The sequence below is a fragment of the Cantharellus anzutake genome (genome assembly GCF_015039405.1).
Source record: "Cantharellus anzutake strain C23 chromosome Unknown EI90scaffold_61, whole genome shotgun sequence".
NCBI lineage: Eukaryota > Fungi > Basidiomycota > Agaricomycetes > Cantharellales > Hydnaceae > Cantharellus > Cantharellus anzutake.
In genome coordinates this window covers 305,901-327,647 of record NW_024067011.1, presented here as the reverse complement: position 1 = coordinate 327,647, position 21,747 = coordinate 305,901, and the positions used below count along the sequence as shown (strand labels likewise).

The window sequence follows — 21,747 nt, the reverse complement described above, 5'->3', positions numbered from 1 at the left end:
ACTAGACGAAGACTCAGCCCTGCAGCATGAAATGCAGATAGAGTTGGAACCTTCCATATTTCCAAAATATCATCACCGGTCTAATTCTGTGGCGAGCTTGACGGTAGAACAGCGGAGACGGAAGTGGTGGAGGGATGGTGTGACAAATCTCTTATTTATCCTGTCATGGTGAGTTCCTTATCGCTGTTAGAGTTTGGATGAAACGTAAACGCATATTCTTTGCCTTCAAGGTATGTGTTCGCTACGCTACTATCATTATACAACAAAGTGTGCCCTCTCTATATGATTGCGAGTGGACTACATAGACACTTACATCAACCCTTTGCTATTGCCAGTGGATGTTCGGACCTAAATACTTTGGTTTTCCTAACCCCTTATTTGTCACTTCCGTGCACATGTTCGTGCAGTTCAGTCTTTCTGCAGTTTTGCGAAGGTTTTGGCCAAGGCAGTTCAAGCCCAAGCATCAGCCCACAGCAGAGGAATATGGGTGGGTTGTACATACGGATTATGCTAACCTGCTTGAGTGAATTACAACTTGCTGCAGAAAGAAAGCTGTGCCCTGCGCGGTCGCCACTGCTGGTGACATCGGTTTTTCAAATTTAAGCATGAAGACGATCACTCTGTCCTTTTATAGTATGACACCACCGCTTCCACTTGGATATAGTACTTATGTATCTTCGTAATAGCTATGTGCAAATCCTCCTCTCTCATCTTTGTCCTAGCCTTCGCCTTCCTGTTTCGCCTTGAAAGCTTCTCATGGCGTTTGATAGCCGTCATTATGATCATCTTCACAGGCGTCGTCCTAATGGTGGCCACAGAGACACAATTCGAACTCATCGGCATGCTACTCGTTATCTCGGCTTCAGCACTAGGTGGACTCCGATGGGCACTTACTCAGATCCTGCTGAGGAAAAAGGGATTGGGAATGGATAACCCTGCAGCAACTGTATTTTGGCTCGCGCCTCCTATGGGCGTTACGCTTGTATTCCTGAGCGGGCTGATCGAAGGATTTGGCGTGTTCTGGGAAAAGGCCTTTTTTGGTGGAATTGGAGCTTCGTCAAGAACCATTCTATTCACTGTCCTCCCTGGGGTGATTGCATTCGTGATGGTCATGAGCGAGTATTAGTGAGTGGTAGTTTTGGATCGGGAACCAGAGTTCCCGCGATAATTTGAATGTTTGATAGCATCATTCAGCGTGTCGGGATGGTGCCTATGTCAATCGCGGGAATATTCAAGGCAAGAGATCTCCAGAAATTGGGTGGCTTAGTTAACGACTCGCTTTGTTTTTGAAACAGGAAGTTTCAACGATCATCCTTTCGGGAGTGGTGTACGGAGATGACTTGACCCTGATCAACATGGTGGGAGTGGGCATAACGGTTATAGGTGCGTTCATTATTTTACTTGAATCAGACTTGCGTGCGATGGAGTTTTGTGGTATTCCATGACTCGAATTTATCCAGATAGATACTTTTTTTCTTCTATTGTCGACCAACGAACTGACCCCACCTGCAGGGATTGGACTTTTCACGTATCACAAGTACGAAAAGTCGGTGTTGTCGCCTGTGCCATTGGACACGCATGAAGAAAGTGGAGGTGGCGATGAAGAAGACTTGGATGAGGCTGTGTCGGAGGAGGACGGGATATTGATGACATATCAGGTATGAGTAAGAAAGCTTGGCATCACCGAATCCTCCGTTGATGAGCACAAGCAGAGCTCAGCATCACAGCCGTTGATGAAGGGCAATTCCATTGAAGGGTAGCGCGATCTTCAAAGCTAGTTGGGTGGATCTTTTATATTTGCCTTGCATGGTGATCGTGTGTGCTTTTCGGGTATTTGAGTCGATGGCGTGTGTGAGAAAGTGATGAGTAAGAAAAGTTCTGTTGTTTATGATCAGAGAACGCGCGAGATGGTGAAAGCTGGCAATCCGTTTTGCTACGCTGTTCCTCATGGTGGACCCAAAACCCCATAGTTAAAGATGTGTCGGCAAATTGAAAGGGAAGGCTGCCGGAATCAGTGAAAACGGCTTTTGCAATGCCGCACCTTTTTCTCACGGTCCAAGTACCCAGTTTCACCTCATCTTTTCCTTTTCTCCCTCTTCCTCTTGCATCCTCCCACTTCTGCTTTCTCAGTCCATTCCGATAACCTGCGATGAGGGTACTCAACCCACTCCTTCTGCTCGCTGCCTCATCCCTTATCAAGGCCCTTCCACACGCTGATGATGGGCCTGCACCTCCACACCCAACTCACAACATGACAGAGATGAACAATAAGACTTCCACGCTATCACCCCCGCCTATGCATCACGAACCAACGGGTCATTCGCACGACCCGCACGAGCCTGTCCTCGATGAGCTGGATGAGGCAGAAATCCTACGGTTGATGGGTCCCGACCCACTTTCCTACTGGGAGTTTGACACCAACTCTACCACCGTCAATCGAACCCACGGTGACCTCATGATCGTCCACGCAGCGTCCATGTCCCTCGCATTCTTTGGCGCTTTGCCAGTTGGTGAGCACGACATTCCACCCCTTTATTGCCTTGGCCATAGTAATCCGTGCCGAGAGTTTCCTACTGAATTGCATGCTCATTTGAAATTGCCGTTCCCACGTGCAGGCATCGTGCTCCGGGCTTTTAACAATCCTCTACACTGCGTCGTTCAGACCATCTTTGTGATCCTGGTTGTATTGGGATGGCTCACGGGGTTTATTTATAATAAACTTACTCCTAGTCTGTTCGTGCAATCTTCGCCTTCTCACGAAAACTTCACACTCAGTCATTTCATAGATACCCCGGTGAGAAACATTCAGCATCAGGATATGTCACCCTGCTACTTGTGGCTGCGATCGCATCTCGAGATGTCATCGGCGTTCTTGGCCGTATCTGGACATTCTTCCGATCCGATGACTCCTTCAGCTTCAACACATTTTGGTCACAGATTATACGAGGAAAACCGCATCCGTTCAGCGTCCACTCTCCTTCCACCCTGTACACACCGTTTGAAGACTCCCCGGAGTTGAATCGACTTGTTGAGGAGCCTGACACATACGAATCAGAACTGGCCAGTCCCCATGATGCAAGCTCCCCACGCCGCGCTCACTTTGCCGATATCGATCTGTTCAAGAACACGGGGCCCGCACAGTCCAGCGTGCACGAAAAGGCACAACGTGAGACCAACATTAGCCTGTATGGGCCCTCTACACGGGCATCATACTCGCATCGTTCGCATCACTCCGAACAATCAACGAGCTCTACGTTGCACGAGGATGTTCCAGTCTGTGAATTTTCGCCTCATCATACTGGAATGAGGGCTGGCACATTTGATGGATGCGACGAAGAAGATGATGACCTTGATGCTGAATTGCAGAAGGGGAGAAGTAAATGGTCGAAGCTTATCTCTATGACTGTATACGTCACCGAATGGATTCTCGTCGCACTCGGGTTCGCCCAGCTGTTAAGTGGTGTGGCTGTTTACTCCGGTATCTGTCATGGGGGGTACCTCAACGGTTGCCTGGCTCACTTCATCAGTGCGTCGCATTCTTATTTCTGTTTGAAATGAACATCTAATCGCGGTCCCGAATTCATTTTCTTCTTCCGGCCTCCGATCAATCTTCATTTATTCGTCCATCTATTCATCCATTCATGGACTTTTGAATGACATCATGCAGAAGGTGGAGTTTTTTTCATCTACGGCATTCTCACTTTCTGCCGCTATCTTGGAGCGTTTGCGAAATATGGATGGGCTTGGAATCGGGTCACTACCACCTCCAGGCACTTTGGCGGGCCCACAGCTGAAATGGTCGAATCCACCGTCATCTTTACTTATGGGATCACCAATACTTGGTTGGAGAGGACCGGTGCAAAGCCTGGCGCTCCCTATAGCACCAAAGAAATCCAACATATCGGCATCGCCTTAATGTTCTGGTTCGCCGGCCTCGCGGGCATGGCACTCGAATCCCGTCGTGTACGCCGTCTTCTTTCACTCTCAGCATTCTCGGACGGGTCGCTCGCGCTTCGTACGGAACCTACTTCATACACTGGCTCCTTCAATCCCTTCCCTGCTATTGTAATTGGTGTGACTGGGGCTGCGATGGCCGCTCATCATCAACGGTACATGTTCGCTGTCCAAGTCCATGCACTATGGGGCAATCTCCTCCTTGCGTTTAGTGTGCTCAGATGTGTGACGTACGTGTTCTTGTGGCTCCGTCCGCCGACGAGTGAGAGAAGCCTGTTACCATCGAGGCCGCCCAGTGAACTCCTCGCTTCTTTCTTTCTGGCATCTGGAGGCCTCGTGTTCATTTCGAGTTCGGAGCCTATCATCTTTGGAGCGATGAGACACGGTAGGGGTGAGTTGTTTTCATGCAGCATAACTCGTACGATACTCAGCAGGGCTTTGTCGTAGATGATCTTATGATGATCTTGGATGTTGTGGTTGCTATTACCTGCTTCGTCTTCACCTGGTGTGTTGTCGTACTGGCCATCAAGGGCTGGGCGCGCAATCGTGCCGCGTTGCTCATGGCTGCGAAGATGGAGCCTTCTGGTCCTCGCTCCATCCGAGCATAATCACAGGGGCCACCATCTGTAAATTGTCTCGGATAACTTAAACATTCCGAACTCAAGGGTTCGCATTCGGTCGTCCCTGCCATCGACTTTGATTCTGTATCAGAGTTGATATCCACTTGATGACGCTCTGTGCCACAGTCACCACCGTGCCGTCCACGACTACTGGTTCCCCCCGTTTTTAATTCTAATTTCTTTCTTTTTTTCTGTACAAATTTCATTGAGGCGTTCTGGGCGTCACAACATGATTCTTCTCTTAAATGTTTACGAACCCAATGACCCCCATTTCTTGCATTTTACTCCCTTCTACTAACACATTGTATCCCAATAGTTTTCTTTCTCAACACTAGAATGACCAAGATGAGCAGCAGGATGTCATATTCCAATGCCACCCCATCGGGTGAGCCTGCAGTGAATTTGGCCAATTATTCGCTGCTCGTCCACGGTTTATCCACAATATTTTCTTCCATTCCTCTTTCCGCCCTCCTTCCGTTCGCACCATGTTTTGATGTTTCTATCACTCTGTCACCACCATTCCGCAACCTTCTGATACGACGGAAGCCATGTACCTAGTGTTGTTCCTTCAAACCTCATACCAACCGTTGTTATTGAGACTCGGTGGCAAATGATTGCCCCTGCGCTGCCAGTGCGTCCTCCCGTCATCAGTGTACACCACACAGATATGCACATGACTAGTAAGAAAGGGTATCCTGAGAGAGTGCCCACGGGTTGCCCTCAGCGCCTTTCCGATGCTCAGTCATAGAAGCCACCGATTGCGAAAGAACAGTCAGCTGTGCTAGCTCCACTGGCACCGTGATAGATCAATCCGTCAAATCGCGAAGCGCAGTCAAAGAAGGCCGAACGGTTGGAAAGCTAAGATTTTCTTCCTGGCAATACCCTATTGCCTACCTGGAAAATGGGAAAAATTACGGCACACAGTGTATCTTATACGACTGGCGCCAAAAGCGATTACCTGTGATAACCGACGATGAAAAAACAATCAAGACAAACAAGATTGAGAGCGCGTGGTATCGGTGAAAGATCGCGACTCTAAAACAAACGGGGTATAATCGTTGTTAGCCATGCACGATAATATAATCAAGTGAAAGTCTCATAACTCCCCAACCATCCGTCACAGCCGATCGGCAGTCGTCGATGTTCCGACACATGGGTGAATCATATCTCTTTTTTCGCCACCATCCGCCACACCTCCGTCCTATGGATTATCTCACCCTTGCCCTGGCGTTATCTGCTCTGCGATCGCATTTGAGCTGTGTCCATTATTCTTGGTCGGAACCGATCAATTCTAATTTAATATCCAATTTCATGGGACTAATCGGGGCCGGGCATGTGCAACTCAGACCCGTTCTGCAGCTGAGGGGTGACCAACTTCCCGGGTCCTATGTAACTTGCCTCCAGCATAAGTAGCTTCTACAGGACCTGCTCGCTCGCCTTCGCGCTCGCGCTTGGAGATAACGGGTAAGCTTCCCTGGCGCGGCTTGCAACTTACACACCCTACCATGTTCCCCTCTGGTCTCGCTAGGTTATCGCGCTCTTTGTTCTTGTTCTGTTTAATCATCGTAAGCTCATTCTCATTCCTAAATACTTTGCTTGCAACTTTCTGGTTTTCAGTTCATTGTTCCATCTTGCCTGCGCACTCTATCGACATTTCTTCCCTTCCCAGCTCCTCCTTTCGTGCTTTGTTGTCCTGGAACACTTGAGTCTGATTCTCATCATAGGTCAAAGTATAACCTGGTAGCAGATGTCAGACTCAGAAGTTCTTTTCATCAAAGGCTACAAGGTTGATCTCACCAAAATCCGGGAGAGATATGGAACTCGACCAGAGGATCCGCACAATAGCAGATTTCTGACACTCTGGAAGAAATTCCCCCTCCCTTTCAAATACCTTGGAGCCGGGGATGAGCCGGGTGGGCATATCGCCTTGGTCCTGGTCCTTGAAGATGGATATGATAGAGAGGATCTCGAAGGGAGAGAAATACCATCTCTCGGTGCTCCATACGACAGTGTTTTCACCCCAGGGATCTGGGTTAATCATTAAGCAAGGTTAGTAACGACTCTAACTTCTAAAATAATTTATCCATTACAGATCGATTGAGTTAGCAACAGGCAAAGGAATCACATGTATTAATAGCAGGCAGAATGTGGTTCTCAATATTTAGTGTTGTACAACATGAAGCATCAAGCTGAAAGAGGCTTCTCACGCGGCAATACAATCAACTCGTCATTGCAGAAACCGTGGTCCTCGAACACCTAGCACGGTATATTAGGATACTAGCGATTTACGCTAGCGTGTTACGCTCAGTCAATCGTAGTTGAACTTATGGATTGAAACTAATTACCTAGCGTGTCACGCTAGGGCACATGAGAGTACATGAGTGATGAAATAAACATGTAGTAAAAGCGCGGTCTCACCTCAGTCAATCGTAGTTGAACTGAGGGAGACGAAAGGGAAAAATTGTTCACTGCTTTTATAAGCAGTCGCCTCAATAGCGCACTGACTTTGGTAGCAGGAATACATACCAAGAAAGGAAATGCAGCGCCGCAAGCTCAACATCACACTGTGAGTTGGCCACAGCGCACTATAACTCCCAAAAAAAAAAAACAAGATTTTCAACATGGTAGGGAAAATGAATGCACGTCCCTTTATTGTAACCACCATAGCTAGGATATAGAGACGAAGTGTGAAGTGTACGTGTGACATATCTCTCTATCTAACTTATTACGAAGTCACAGAGGCTGGAGTCCTGCTTAGCATATCTCGGTTATTGTTGGGCAAAGGTTGGCCAATAAGGGAGCACTGACGAGAGGATTACGCCATCCTCAATGAAAGAACGGTGATCGGCGTTGGGTTGGGGGTTGGGTATGTTTCCTACATCCTTGCACATTATAGACTCATGTATTGCCTGCGTCGTAGCTAGCGGGGCGTACAATTATAGAACTCTTACACGAGTCTGAGCTAACGGTGCATAGCCTTTTTATCTTTTAAAAACTTGTGTCTGCAGGGGTGGATTTACGAAAAATGAAATAAAGGGATTAAGGCAAAGGCAAATGAGACGTCGTGCGGGTTGGAGTGATGCTAGTAAGGCTGACGGAGTTGCTTGGTAACAGAAAGAGATGGAAATATTTCCGCTCACGAAGCGCAAATGGCACCATATAGAAACCCAATCAATAGCGCGACTTTGCAAGCAACTTGTGAGAAAACGTTGATTTGACTGTTATGTCATATTGGACAAAGAATAGATGACTTACCAAGCGGAACCATCATCATGACCATCACTGGGTCTCCATCAGGATTAATATGAAGGCTACTGGAGAAGGGAGCAAAGCGTATCTGGCTCACTAATGCACGAGAAACAAACAAGGTCAAAGGTGTCCAACAACTCAGACATTGGATCAGAGGGGGTTGTCAAGCCAGTTCTTCTGAATAAGCCAACCTCAGAGTTGCAAAGGGGAGTTCAGAGAGGACCAAGGAAATGCAAAACATCCAGCCGCAAGCATCAGCATAGACTCGAGGGTCTAAAACTCGAAGTTGAGGCGAGAGGATCATATGATCGAGTTGGTGCGTAGTTGGGATCAAATAGCGGAGTTGGTGCTGCTCCCCGAGCGCGAGTAGCAGGAGGTGGATACGGAGACAAACTCCCCTGCACTGGTAGTGGTGTTCTGCTGGCAACGGAGCAGGAGCGTTCTTGGGATGTCAATTCCTCCGTTGACAACACGTTTGCTAGAGGAGGCCGACCCGGTCGAAGTGTTATGTTCTGTTCGCAGTAGGGCGCGAGCAATTAGGGTTGGGATTGAAGGTTGAATGGTACTCGACAAGAAAGCACCCACAGGGGAGCAAGAACTAGACCTTCGATACGGTATGAAACTAATAGGCTGTTGGAAGGTTCGCGAGCCAGTGGATCCAGGAGTTTGGGTATCCAGAAGAATGTCTCCAGACGCCGCAGCAGCTTCAGCTGCTCTCGCGCTCCGTTTTCACTCACGGGCGATAATTTCGTTGGCCTCTTTAACAGCCGAGGCAGTCTCCTCAGGTGCCCTATTCGTTTTGGTAGTGTTCACGTCTCAGAGTCAGAGCTATTAGCGGAGCTTCCATTATCCCTGTCCTTTCGTGAACGCCGTGCAGATTTGTATCCGGGATATCGTCTCTGTCTCTGTCAGGTGCAATCGTCAGAACGTTGAACATGTTCAAACGGAGGCGAGAGGAATCGAGTAAGGACGAAAACCGAGCAAGACGGCGTACCATACATTCCTCCTTGAGTCGTCGAGCCTGAGCTCTTTCTTTGATAAATGTTCCAAGAGTATTCCAACGATAGCGCTTACATTTTTTGCACGGAAATTGCGATAATCAAGTCATACCACGAGCTGTGTTTTCAAACCTTCACTCACGTTGCTAGTTCTTCTTTTGAGGGTCCCCCTTCCGTACAGGTTGTTTCGCGGCCTTGCCCAACTCCGATATAGCAAAAGGCAATCGGGAGGCCGTGGGATGTTTTCTGATTCCTTAGCAGCACGACTGACAACCCTTCTAGCAGCTTGTGATTGACTCGATCTGCGTCCGCCAAAGGCAATATGCAATTGTCGTTCGAGTTGGAAAATTGGGGTCATGGAAGTTAAAAGTTCGAGGAAAGTAAAGGACCCGTGCCTGGCTGGGCGGGCTGAAGCTGGTCGGCTGTTGGTGTCCCGCTGAAGAGGGGATACAGCAGGAGACGGTATGACAGAGTGCAGTAATGTCGAAGAGGGAATCCGAATGCGGAGATTGAGGGGTTTGAGGTTTCATCCGAGGCGCCAGTTCCCTCTGAAGAAGTAGATGATTTGAGTTGCGAAAGGAACGTGGAGGGGTCGAGATTGGGCTGGAACTGGAATGGACCCGGGCCGGTATCCAGAGGACGTGAATGGCTAGAAGAAAAGTGATGCCAAGATGAGTAAATTGGGTGCTTGCGGAGAATGAGGGGATTGGGTCGTCAGTACCAGCCACCTGTAAAAATGCGACCGACTGAGCGAGTAGAGTCTACCTGAATGGAGTGTACTCTGAGCTGCTATTCTCCGTAGGTCATTGCTTGTTGGAACAATATATTGGGCGTGTTTTTTCATCCCCTATCTGAGGAGCAAACGAAAAGGTCCAGCCTGCTGATGACAATGCGTTTCTATGGCCGGTGAGGGAAATCATGTTGTTGTTCCCGTACACTGAAATCATTGTATTCGTCTCTTCTGAAGTCGTTGCAAATGGCTCAAAGATGAATGGGATGCACAGCCCGTGGAACCATTTGTACCGTTGTTCTGATGCTCGCGGAACACCTTCAGGTAACATATTTAGATCGACAAAGGGAGAACATAACGGTTTATACTTGCCCGATATAACTCTTGTGCCGCGTCCGAAACGTCGGTTTGGGAAGAACCCTGGATCACTATGCAGTGAACTATGAATCACCCAAAGAAAACCCTCGTGCAAGCACCATGGCTTCCCGAAATTGATATTTGGCACGACATGTCAGCACCATGATGTTGACCAAGTTCAGGAATAACACTCCACCTCCGGCAGCCGGTGAAGACGCTCGACAGCGATATGAGGCGCGCTTCAAAAAAAATATGAATTTCATTTTATTGCATACAGATGCGAATGCACGTTGACCGCTTCCTTCGCAATCTTGTGGCCCCTCGAATTTGACGCTTAAACCAGGAATTCTTGTTTCTCCGGGGGGATGTTCGCTCGATCGTAGTGATGATTTCTGCAGGAGGTTTAGATGTAGCCAGATATATTATATTATTGAGAAACATACCACCCAGTCCCACCGAGGTCCCATTAAAGACGGGGCTATAGATGACCTCCCAGATCGATGTTGCCTCACAAGTATATCTGGTGCACATAATCAGTGTACTGTCAAAGGTGAACGCCTCTTCCGTCTTCGAACGGACTTCCAGATTGAGCTAACCGAAGAAGCGATGCTGTTCCGCCAACCTTCAGGATCATCGGGTCTTCCTATCTGTGGGTCAGTCTAAAAGTGACGTGTTCATACCAGCCTTGTTCTCATACGCTACCTTCGATCATTGGTGTCCCCGGACTAAAGCAGACAGACGGTTGTGGTTGTGACGTTGACAAAGTTGGGAATGGCACCAGTGGATTCGCATTCTGTAACATGACAACCGAAGGGGCGGCACTAGCTGATTGCAAGGTTAGATTGCATCGCAAACCCTCATCAGTCGGTGGTATTATGCGCGCTGATGGCAGGACAGGTGCTGAGGCTGCACCCCAGCCAGTTGGCATAGCACCTCGCACCTTGGGCTAAATGGAGGATAGGCACAGGGTGTCATGGAGCCGGTAATCAAAACTGAAGGATGAGGTCAACGCAAGTGCCATAATGATTGATGGGAGTGGCTGTAGGTAGATCATGATCCTCAGGCCATTGTAAGCGCGATTTTTTCCAGAAGGTGGAAGCAGAAATGATGAGTCACGGTCCCCTATCATGTGTGGGTGAGAGGATATTTTATGCAACGCGCAATCTGAAAACTCGCGGGATTGAAACGTAGCATCAGCTTCATCGATCCAGGCTAGGCTCACAGCCACATCCCAAATGAGCCTGAGGCGGTGATGGGCTTCAGTCTACAAAAAACATCTAGAGAAACCAGGCGCTACAGATGCGCCAGGTAGGTATGGGATGTACGCAGGTGGGCGATAACGCATGCGGTCCCAGTGTGAATCACGGGTGAAGGGATAAGCCGCGCCGACGATACCCAGTCGGACATCGTTGACATAACATTGATTGAAGATCTAACGTACGGGCAGGCACACATAAAGGCAAATACTAGAATTGAAGTAGATGGCATGTTAATCTTAATGCCAGTTTGAATGAATACACTGCACATCGACTCCTCCGAGTCTGACACACACACTTGAGGAATAAAACACAGAAAGTAGGATGTCAAAAAAGGGAATGGATAAAGATTCGATACTAGCGAATCCTACGGCAGATAATAGCGCGAGATGGAGATAACACCGATCAGAATTTCTCCAAATTCTGGAGCAAGATGAAGGAGCGTGAACGATATGGGAGATAGGTACCAAAGTTGGAGGGATAAAAAGAAGAAAATAAACCAAAATGATATGTTACAAAGCGTTTCAGTAAGGGTGGACCCCGTTAGAAGAGACCCCTAAGCAAGCAAGCCTAATTGTCTAAACGGACTGGGGTGCGTCGGTAAAGAGACCAGCTCCTCCAGAAGTCGATAACACCACTGCCATTAGCAGCGAGTCAACAGGCCATGTTGTGCTAGGGTCACTCCAAGTTTCATCCACCTAATTCCCGTTCATGCGCTTAAAGCAACTCCAGCCCCAACTCAGAAAGCCTCCACTTCAATCATGGAGACTCGACGATTCCTGGATTCCATGAGAGATCCAAGGCCCCCGATGGCTCTGCGCCTGATGCGGGCAGCAAAGTTCTTCGCACCTAATTCCTCCACACCAGAGGGAGGTCCACGTGGTTGCCTCGCTGGCAATGAAATCTGGCGAATAATCTCTGTTTGCATCGCTGGTCGGCCAATGCCCAAGCTCTCGTATAACCTCTTCGATGCTTCTTCACGAGCGGAGGAAATGGAAGAAGTGCCTGAGGTGGGGGTAGCTTCCCTACTGTCATCTTCCTCAGGAGTGACGAGGACCTGCCCCGCCATCCCATCCTCAGTGGCATCATGAAGAGTACTGAGGTTGAAGTGGAGAGGCATAGGGCGCGGCTTTACTAAAAGGGTCATTTGAGAGGTACTCCTAGATTCCGTGGGACTGGTCTCCTCTGGAGTTGAGACGTAGACAGCTGGTGGCGACGAGGGAGGAGAGGATCCGCGGGTCAGAGGCGCAGTCGGACTTGGGGGACCGGATGTCGTTGAAGAACGTCTCCACGAAGCAGCGGCATCATGCTTTGCCTGGCTCGCTCCCAAGGACGTGCCTCCGCTAATGACAGTCGTCTGACACTGACCGCTCTGCACGGTGGGGACTGTGTTCGACACCGACCTCCAACTATTCGACGTGACACTGGCGGTAGCGGACTCGCCCATCTTGAACGCAGCAGCATTCGGGTTGAGGCTGGATGCCGCGCGGCTTGTGGGGAACCGGCTGTCGAGAGCAGACGTAGGAGGGGCGATGTTGTCCACATTTGTGCCAGAAGCATTGCGGGAACGTGCCAAACTGGGGAGACTGAACACCGAGGGAGTGGATCCGGCAGTCGTAGGTTCTGTGGTACGACGGCGGGGGAGCGAAGTTTGCTGGAGCTGCTGTTGCAACTGGGCCTGTGCAAGCATCTGAGCTTGAAATTGCTGTTGTTGCTGTTGTTGCAATGCCTGAAAGGAAAATGAGCCATGGCTAGTCAAGGCCAGTTCGAACCATGGCATACCTGAAGCTTGAGCAAGTCAATTTGCAGCTGAATGGTCTGTGGGTCAGGGGAGACACCACGATTTGCATTGGCTTGTCCAACCAAAAAGGCGCGCTGCATCGCCTGCGCTTGCATTTGAGCCTGTAGAAACACGGCTTGGGCATGTTGCTGTTGCATATTGACAAAGTTACCACCGTCCAAAACTGAAGCAGTCATTGGCGCCCCAGGCGGCAGTGTATCAAAAGAGTCGGAATAAAACTGGTCAGAGCCTTGAAATTCAACGACGTTGCCCGACACGAAGGGAGAGGAATGACGAGGGAATTGACCGCCAATAGCGGCTGTCATGGGTGCATTTGGGATCTGACCAGGGTTCGAAACCGAGCGAACACCACCAGTGCGGAGGCCAGCGAGGAGGGAAGCGCGATGATTTGACATGTTGAAAGAGAACGAGGAAGCCCGAAACGACTTGATTTTACAAGAGATATTTAGAAAGCAGACCGCCGGTAACTAATACGCGCAGAGATGATTGGTAGGAAGAAATTTGAAGACTGCAAACAGAGTGAGGTAGGGGGAGGCGTATGTGTGAGTAAAAAGCGAGGCCAAAACTTGTCGCCTGTTGGAGACGCACAACAATATTATTACTTGAAGTGAGCTATAGGATGATCTGAGATGGAAAAAGTAACGATGCGGGAGAGAGACACAGAGAGACAGAAAGACAGAGATGGATGGGTGGGATAGGAGATGGGAGGACGAAAAGGTGAGGGTAAAAAGGAGATGAAAACTGACGGATTTTATCCACCTTAACTCCGAGTTCGACTGAATTTCAACGATGAGGCTGGTTGTTGTCCTCGAGACCATCGCAACAAAAAGAAGCCTGGAATTAAATTAAATCCAGCGAGCGCCTGATCAGGTTCGGGCGCCGTCTGACGCCAACAATGGCAACAACGACGATAACCGTCTTAGGCATCCTTTTTCATTGATGATTGATGACGACGAGGGAATTGGAGGACATGTTGATCATCATTCGCGCGGGTGATACAACACTGGTCATGTCGGCGTTGTTTTGTAAGGACTGGCGCGTATTTCATCGTCCGTTTGACACGCATCGTGTTGTCCGATTCAGCCAGCCTGCAGCGCCAGATCATACAACATGTAAATGTCCGTCATCATCGTCCTTCTGCTTGTTCGAAATCATGTACATATATGCATTCACAACCACCCACACCAATATCTACTCTCCTATTTACAAGTGCTTCTTGGCAACGGCCCGTACTTTGGCATCAAACACTGGGCTACGAATCGCCGTGTGAGCGGTGTGGAATGGATTCATAAGGGTCTGGACAACGAATCAATGCGCCACCACAAAGGGCGTCAAATTGGAAACACAAAAGAAGACGTTAGATCAGTAGTATTTCGCTGCCATTGTACTCTTACCTTGATATACAGCTCCCAGAGTTCAGTGAAAAATCCTTTTACCCCATCATCACCCTTTGCATCATGCAACAAAACGAACTTCATGTCTGATGTGTAGTCGAGTGAGTCAATTTTCCATGAGGTCTGTCCCTCAAAGTTCGATACGTACTCCCCGGGGTGACAAATGCAGACACCGTCCACTCGTTAAACTTATCCACTGCCCTCAAGTACCTGGCGCATGGCCGCATAAGTATCTCAATCCCACGTTCACTTGTGCTTTGGGGGTGATGTACCTACATGGCTGGATTACTTCGCACCGTATCCTCAATCACATCAAGGCTCGCATTCGCAATCATCTGCACAACATGGCGATCCTGGCCGCCGCCGATAGACGCTGGTATGTTCTTACTCATCACTGATGTGTTTGAGACCGACGTCGCACCAGACAACGATGCGACCGTGCCCGCAAAACCTGCAGTCGACCATGATGGAAGGTTCGCAGTGAGTGGTGAAGCTGTCGAGGCAGATGGACGTGTGGAAAGGTGAGTAAGCGAGTACAGAGGCGTATCTGAGGGTGAAAGTAAAAACAGATGGTGGGACATGACTGTATATTAACAATGCAATTGTCCAGAGCTTTGGGAAAGCTGTGTAAATGACCAATCCTTACGCAGACTCGTACCCGTTGGAGGAGCTCGTGGACGCGCAACAAAAGCGATTTCTTTCTTTGTGCAACGTGATCGCGTTTGTGCTCGATACAAAAGATCACATGCTCCGGAGTTAAACACATATCCGATTATCTGGGCAAAATGTAATGGCTGTGCTACGGGATCAATTTTCCCGCGCGGCCTACTCACCTATAAACACTTCGGAAAACTTAAAATTGAAATCCGCAATGCTAGTATTCACACATGAGGAGGCTGTACTTATAGGGACAGAGAGTGGCCTTTGGTGAAGATCATAGAAGATTCAGAAAATCATAAATTCTGGACCTAGGATCAACATGGGACAAGCCACGGATTCCATGGCGCGGGAAAATTGAGGGCGTGTTTACTTACTTAACTCCGTGGCATGTGATCTTTTTATATGGTACATAGGATGAAAATAGCATTTTTTGTTATCACAACAAACCATATTTCACACATTCAAGGCCTATCACATTTAGCGCCCAGACTCGGACTATCAACTCTGTGATTCGGAGGCCTTGTTCTCATGCACCGGATTACATAATTGTAGAGGTGTAAGGTCTCACGTTCGGTGCAACAGCCGTAACAGCGTTACGCGCTCACGATTGTAGACCTGTCGCCTAGGATCGTCATCCACCTACCGAAAATACAGGTGAGCTCGAGATCACTCCACGGCACGTCATCCCACCTCGGTCCAAGAGAACTTTTTTCGTAAAAGAGCGAAGAAACGCTTGTCCGCCTAGAAGGGAAGGTGCAGGGTTGGAGACCGAGGGGGATTGATACGAATCCAACCTACTTTGCGTCTCTTCCTATAACAAAACAGCACCTCTGCATGCAGATTCCCCATGTACAAATCATCCAAGGTTTTCACTAGCAAAGGAAAGGCTGATTCAAGGTACACACAATCGGCAGCCAATATTATTGAAAATTGGGAACTCGACTGGACGGCTGGGGGAAGAGGTTCACCCCTGATACAAAGCGGTGATGCCCAAGTGTGTTAGCGCAGAGGGGAAAAAAATCAGTGCGCGTACCAATTGAGTTCTACGGCGGAAACGGACCGTCCAAGTCCGTTGAGCTCTATGTTGCTTCTCATTATGGGCAGAAGCGGTCTATTGAGTGTAAAAGCCCGTTAGCTGAGGGTTGCTTCAGCTGAGGTGAATGGGGGAAGAAAGATGCACAGCTGATCAGTAAGGACTACTTCGCCTCCCAACTTTGCGGCCACCAGTCCGACAAGTCCAGTACCCGCCCCTTGCATAGAGGTCAAGAAATGGCGGACATAAAGATTCTAAGTTTAAAGTTGTACCAAGTTCTAGGATTCTCTTTCCATGCAATGATTGATAGCGATAGACGAGGTACTCTGACAGGACCTGCAAAGTGCAGGGGGCTGCGTGACAGATGTTCTAGGTCGACTTGTAGTTGAGGACACTGACTCGGCCAGCTAACCAAACGTTCCCTCCGCAGCCAGGGCTCCCATCAACGGAAAGAGCAATAGTTTGACTGTCCGGGAAATTTAGATGGATCGTTCCCTTTTGTATGGCTGGTTGCTCGGGGACGATGTCCGAATCGTAGGATTTGAAATGCTGAAGGGGATCGGTCTCATCCCCGCTGTGGGTGGAAGGCATCTTCCGTCAAGCTACTGGGAAATGAGTCGATGACGGTGAGAGGTGGCAGAAGATGTTGGCAATGATCAAGATGAATGGCACAGCCAGCCCAGATCAGGCAACCTCGGATTGATGCTTGAGGTTGCGGCGTGAGCACTGCATCTTTGACTAGCCCGTTTGAGCAACATACAGACAGTGAATCAGATCCGAACCTGATGTTTTGGTATTGGTATTGTCAAAGCGAATTCTCCGCAGTTCAATCGCTATAGAACATGGACACTACGAGTGTTCTTTTCGGCTGCTGTTCGTGATAGTCAGCATCATGCAAGACTGCTTTCGGATCTCACCAGTCTTTAAATCTAGATGTTCCCTTCTTCTTGCGGTCTCCCTCATCTTCACCATCATAACGAGCGTTCGTTACCACTCCCAACATGCATGGGCACGACTGTGTTCGCTTCATGCGAGCGCACCAATTTTGGGCAAGATGGAAGCGGGCACAACGGCGGAATAAAGGCACCAAAGACGCTCTGGATTTTTTCCTAATAAGCCCTTTTTCCTTCTCTGACCCAGCAGCCATGAGCGATGAGGGGTTGCCCCCAGACCACGAAGAAGAGGATACCATCATCTATATCACATCTCAATCTAATCCCCTTCTTTCGTCTCTCTCCTCCTCGGAAGAGAGCTTATCGCGACCCACTACCCCGCACGCAGAGGCCGAGCCCCCATCCATGACTGTGGATAAACGCCTACCACGTCCACTCCCAGTTGCTCCCGGAGTTCCATTAATACCGACCCGCAAGGTCCGAGCATTACCCACTCCACCGGATACCCCACCGGCCACTCAACGAAATCCCATCACCATACCCCCACGGCTGGAGATTGCCACCAAAATGCTTCAAGCCCTCGCAGACGCCACCGATTCACCGATCGTGCTCGCCACAGGGCTACCAACCCCTAGTCGCGGCTGTCTTACCCCATTTGACTTGGAGATTCAATCCATCTCAACTCCAATTGACTGGAAACTTCTGGAGGAGGCATTAGGATGTTGCTAGAGTCTTGATCACACATCGATGCACTATTTATTGATGTATCTTTATTGCACGTCGATAGCTTTTTGGACCTTTTCCCTTCCGCGCATTACTTGGCTGTATATATGCATTATAAGAGATGTGAAGCTTGGACGCATGAAGTGAACTGTATATATATACATGTACTGCTCATTGTTTTTTTTTTTTTTTTTCAAATACACAGTACCACTGACTCTGCCAAACTAGCGAACAGTTCGCCCAAGAGCGGCTACATCTTTGCAGACTCAGCTGGGGGAGACATCGATCAGCGGCGTGCCAATCGTCTGTTGCAGTCGCAGTCGTCTATTTAGATTTGGGAACCGCCGTTGATAAGATCCCCGATTACCCAACAGCAATGCACAGTTCGGTAGGCGCATCACCGTATGCACTGGAAGGGATAGAGCATATTTTCCCTTGCTACTCAAAGGTGCCGATTATATTGTCAGCAAAGTCACAGCCCCCAAGCTGTGCGCAACTATCATCAAAGCCACATCTATCTTCGTCATGTCAGTTCCCCAAGAACCGTCATTTTGTGTCTGTCCCAGTCCCTCGAAGGTTTGGCCAACACTATGCGTGGTCGGATGCGCCTCATGACGAACACCTCAGCGAAGCCTCACGCTGGAGATGATATATGTAGTAATTACTTCAGAATGTGCAAAGACACGTCTGGTTGTCTTGGGTGTATGCAGCAGTACTCATGGGGGCCTGCGGATATGCAGGCCACACAGGCGATAACATCTACGGTAGCGCAGAGTGAAATCCCTGGTTTGTGCCAAGTCCCACATCATAGGCATCCCAACACCCAAGCCTTCGGTGTAGACTTTGGTACTACGAGATCCCGGTGATGTGTAATGACTACGAGCCGCCTTGCAGAGATCCGAATATCCTACTCTAATCCCTCCAGCATTGACGCAAAGGAATTTTGCGAAATTCCATGTGTCGCGGCTCAATCCCTCATTTCGAAACGATGCATTTCCACAAGTATTTCCACAAGTATGGCAGGGGAGGCCCCCGCGGATAAAACTCCGTCCTTGCTGACGAATGAGGTGCGTATCCGGGAAAAGCATAACATTCTAACGCCGGTCTTCCGGCCTCGGAATTCCAAAACAACAATGCGACCGCCAAATGATGAATAGACAGAGGGGACACTCGGCCTGACGATCATTCAAGATCGGACCTTTTCCCCGTCCCCGAAATAGAGACGCCACTCGGCGGATCGGAGGGAGGATTCCCCTGACCAACAGTACTAGTCCAAGAATTCTCCGAGAGCATTATGCATTTGGTGGACCCCAGAAATTCGTGGTGAGACGAAAAAATCCCATCAGGCGGCACCCCGGTCCCTGACTATGCACAGTGGTCTCCGACAGAGCGGTGCAGCAGAGAAACATGCCTTCTAAAACATTAACTCTCGTGATCCACTTTCAGGTTTGTGTGTCTAGGCAGGACTCCAGCCTTGGCCACTTCGCCTCTGGTGCTTGCGAGGTGTGAAGCACTGAAAACAGCTGTGTTGTTCGGGTCCTGCCAAGCAGACAGCTTATCAGTGTCCGGGAAATGCCTTTCTTCTCGTTCCAGTCAAGCAGGGGTGGACGTTTCCTCTGCAACGCCTTTATTCATTTACCCCCGCGACTCAGAAAGTCATGGTCCATCTATTAAGCTTCAGCGCAGCGGACCAAGCCATGAACTTAACTGCCAACTGCTGTGCTGCCTTTTTAGAATGTAACAGAAGAAGCAAAAGCCATTAACATTGCATTCGTTATGATCCACGAAGTGACGACACTGAGGCCTCTAGTGAAATGGATACCACCAACAGTGTACGTAAGTACTCTCGTTCGTTATTGTGATAATTTCTGCGCAGATTGGCATCCTTGGTCCAGTTTTAAACCGTTCAAGACGTAAAGGCCATCATCGTTGTCTTTGAACATATGTTTCAGGTAAAGCTGGCACTGGACACCAATTAAATTAAGCAATAGCCAGATCATTTGTAGCCAAGTCCGGAATGTGTTCAGAACGAATAAATACGTTCAAATCTCACTGGGAGGGACGACGGGTTTCTTTAGGATCTTGAGATGGGCTGTAACACCATTAGCATAGAACCTGAGCATAGTATGGACATCGCTGACCATGGGTGAGTAAAATTTGTCTTTGGGCCTCCGGAGACGTGGGGTCCGCACTGCGGTCGGGTTCCTTTGACTGGTAATCAGCCTCTACGAATACAAGGGTCCTGCATAATAGAAGTCATAATAGTTATAGCGACGAATACAGTCAAACACAGTGTCACTACTCACCCCTTGACCAAGGTCCTCAAGAAGTTATTCTGCGATTCAGAGAACGAAATGATCTTATGCCAGCTAGTGGTAGGTGGGGGTCGGACTGCAAGATTCGGGTGAGCAAGGTCTGGTGGGCAGAGCACGAACTGGCCAACCTCCTTCCGGACCAGGTGCTAACGACGGATTTGTTGTCCCAACCAAATAGCTAGATCACGAGTTGCATCACCATCGATTTTCCATATGCTCTACTACTCACGTCACATACTCCTTGTTATTCCGTGTGGTCCTTGTTTCTGGGTCTTTCCCAAGACGACCAACGAGAGTAAGTCGAGCCACATCTTGAAAAGTCGTCGCAGATGACGTAAAACTCTACATATGACACTGAATCTCTGAAAATCCTTTCCCCCCATTCCAGCATACTTACACGACGAAAGGCAGGCGCTTGTGGGCGAAAGATGGTTCGAAACATGATGAAGGTGAATTTCCCACGGTCTGATCGCCCTCAAACCAGTCACAACTTTGCCTCCCGCTCCCACGGTCCTCACAGCGACGACAACACAAATGAGCACTATTATTGGGGATAGTGTATACTAGATAGTCATCTAAATAATCACAAAAATATGAAGGAGCAAAGTGTGAATCTTTGACATGGCACAATTTATATTGAAAGTGCATTCCCGTCCAATGCAACACACTACTCACCCTCATCCTCTGAACTGAGACCATCCTCACTTGAGCTCCCCAGGCCCAAAAAAATCATCATTAATACCCTCTTCAACCTGTTCCTCCAATCCAGAGTCTGTTACTAGTGCCTAAACCTCTGCACCCGCGGCAACACGCGCTGTTGTGGAGGTTTCTCACCCCGGCTGTAGCACACTTCCTTGAGTGCCTCCCAATTTTGTAGTAGCGTTTCGTTGTCCAGCTTAGCAGCTTCCCATGCTTCTGCTCTTGAGCGCTGCAAGCTCTCTACAGAAAACAATTTCGGATCCGGTTTTTTGACTTGTTGATGGGCACTTGTATTCTTAGGGTTGACCAATTTTTCTTTTGGTATAGTTGTCATTAAAAATGAGAACTCTTTTGTCTTTGTAAAAGTACAGTTGAGCCCAGGCAAACCCTGGAAAATTTCTACAGCGGCTTGTGCTGAATATATAAGCTTCATTTCTCCACTGGACAACTCCTTTTCGATCTAGCTGCCGAAAAATACAATGTTCAGATATTTACCTGTTTTTTTTAGCCGCGGCAAAATTTTTGACCCAAAATCCAAATGTTTTTTTTTTTTAAAATAAATCTGCATAATCAGTAGCCACTATGTAACAAGAGAATTAAAGGAGATTTAAATACAGGAGTTCAGCTAGCATACATTGATTGATCTGGCGGAAGAGTATCTAATTCAGCCATAGCATCCTCACATATAGCGTGATGACTCTTTTGTTTCTTCACAGCCCAGGCTGCAAGCTTCCCAGTAAGGCCCTTCCGGTAGGCATCCATGAAGCGCCAAGCTCGGTTGATGAATTTTCGAATTGTTTCATCTGGACATGCATCCAAACACTGTATCGCTGCTGTTTTTGCATTGGCAAAAGTAGTTTTCCATATTTCACGATATCGGTATTTTGCATAACCCCAATACTATAGATGTTATAGTTAGAAATTGGAACTAGTTCAGACAAGAAAGGTTTTAACACACCATCTCAATCGGGTTCAACTCACAGTGGAACTTCGGCAGGAATATGTACAGGTGTCCTGCCTGCGTAATTAATTCTTCCAGCATTGAGACCTGATTTACAAAATCAG

General features: G+C 48.6%; 9 protein-coding genes across 9 annotated transcripts; 3 read left to right on the top strand and 6 right to left on the bottom strand.

Annotated features, from left to right (window-relative positions):
• Positions 1-31: 31 nt before the first annotated feature.
• EI90DRAFT_2934554 (triose phosphate transporter) lies at positions 32-1,664 on the top strand (the record flags this gene model as incomplete). The annotated part of the gene is made up of 8 exons (XM_039055112.1): positions 32-168; positions 231-267; positions 336-491; positions 549-633; positions 687-1,125; positions 1,185-1,266; positions 1,296-1,383; positions 1,513-1,664. The coding sequence occupies 8 exons, from the start codon at positions 32-34 to the stop codon at positions 1,662-1,664; spliced, it is 1,176 nt and encodes a 391-aa protein (XP_038911557.1).
• A 632-nt stretch (positions 1,665-2,296) lies between these two features.
• EI90DRAFT_2934701 (uncharacterized protein) lies at positions 2,297-4,562 on the top strand (the record flags this gene model as incomplete). The annotated part of the gene is made up of 5 exons (XM_039055118.1): positions 2,297-2,510; positions 2,616-2,737; positions 2,776-3,526; positions 3,668-4,345; positions 4,402-4,562. 5 exons carry the CDS (start codon positions 2,297-2,299, stop codon positions 4,560-4,562), a joined length of 1,926 nt encoding a protein of 641 aa, XP_038911556.1.
• A 1,354-nt stretch (positions 4,563-5,916) lies between these two features.
• EI90DRAFT_3019573 (uncharacterized protein) lies at positions 5,917-6,615 on the bottom strand (the record flags this gene model as incomplete). Its single annotated transcript, XM_039057382.1, has 4 exons — positions 5,917-6,024; positions 6,070-6,157; positions 6,218-6,311; positions 6,372-6,615. 4 exons carry the CDS (start codon positions 6,613-6,615, stop codon positions 5,917-5,919), a joined length of 534 nt encoding a protein of 177 aa, XP_038911555.1.
• A 1,538-nt stretch (positions 6,616-8,153) lies between these two features.
• EI90DRAFT_3019572 (uncharacterized protein) lies at positions 8,154-10,836 on the bottom strand (the record flags this gene model as incomplete). Its single annotated transcript, XM_039057381.1, has 12 exons — positions 8,154-8,335; positions 8,561-8,613; positions 8,637-8,728; positions 8,818-8,851; positions 8,964-9,123; positions 9,211-9,470; positions 9,758-9,869; positions 9,920-9,971; positions 10,028-10,147; positions 10,184-10,300; positions 10,352-10,428; positions 10,611-10,836. 12 exons carry the CDS (start codon positions 10,834-10,836, stop codon positions 8,154-8,156), a joined length of 1,485 nt encoding a protein of 494 aa, XP_038911554.1.
• A 1,067-nt stretch (positions 10,837-11,903) lies between these two features.
• On the bottom strand, positions 11,904-13,360 carry EI90DRAFT_3129901 (uncharacterized protein; the record flags this gene model as incomplete). The annotated part of the gene is made up of 2 exons (XM_039064251.1): positions 11,904-12,893; positions 12,947-13,360. The coding sequence occupies 2 exons, from the start codon at positions 13,358-13,360 to the stop codon at positions 11,904-11,906; spliced, it is 1,404 nt and encodes a 467-aa protein (XP_038911553.1).
• A 725-nt stretch (positions 13,361-14,085) lies between these two features.
• Positions 14,086-14,771, bottom strand: EI90DRAFT_3075358 (Sedlin). The gene is made up of 4 exons (XM_039061569.1): positions 14,636-14,771; positions 14,508-14,569; positions 14,360-14,445; positions 14,086-14,261 (listed from the first exon to the last, which is right to left on the bottom strand). The coding sequence occupies exons 1-4, from the start codon at positions 14,749-14,751 to the stop codon at positions 14,169-14,171; spliced, it is 357 nt and encodes a 118-aa protein (XP_038911552.1). The 5' UTR covers positions 14,752-14,771; the 3' UTR covers positions 14,086-14,168.
• Positions 14,772-15,583: 812 nt separating this feature from the next.
• EI90DRAFT_3146858 (putative methyltransferase-domain-containing protein) lies at positions 15,584-16,643 on the bottom strand (the record flags this gene model as incomplete). The annotated part of the gene is made up of 7 exons (XM_039065464.1): positions 15,584-15,658; positions 15,710-15,760; positions 15,818-15,989; positions 16,053-16,130; positions 16,200-16,269; positions 16,325-16,388; positions 16,452-16,643. 7 exons carry the CDS (start codon positions 16,641-16,643, stop codon positions 15,584-15,586), a joined length of 702 nt encoding a protein of 233 aa, XP_038911551.1.
• Positions 16,644-16,668: 25 nt separating this feature from the next.
• On the top strand, positions 16,669-17,859 carry EI90DRAFT_3075355 (uncharacterized protein). Its single transcript, XM_039061568.1, has 2 exons — positions 16,669-16,925; positions 16,986-17,859. The coding sequence occupies exon 2, from the start codon at positions 17,054-17,056 to the stop codon at positions 17,672-17,674; it is 621 nt and encodes a 206-aa protein (XP_038911550.1). The 5' UTR covers positions 16,669-16,925; positions 16,986-17,053; the 3' UTR covers positions 17,675-17,859.
• A 1,548-nt stretch (positions 17,860-19,407) lies between these two features.
• Positions 19,408-21,016, bottom strand: EI90DRAFT_3292122 (uncharacterized protein; the record flags this gene model as incomplete). Its single annotated transcript, XM_039067315.1, has 8 exons — positions 19,408-19,760; positions 19,810-19,910; positions 19,975-20,059; positions 20,112-20,161; positions 20,213-20,294; positions 20,381-20,524; positions 20,659-20,735; positions 20,775-21,016. The coding sequence occupies 8 exons, from the start codon at positions 21,014-21,016 to the stop codon at positions 19,711-19,713; spliced, it is 831 nt and encodes a 276-aa protein (XP_038911549.1). The 3' UTR covers positions 19,408-19,710.
• Positions 21,017-21,747: the final 731 nt, after the last annotated feature.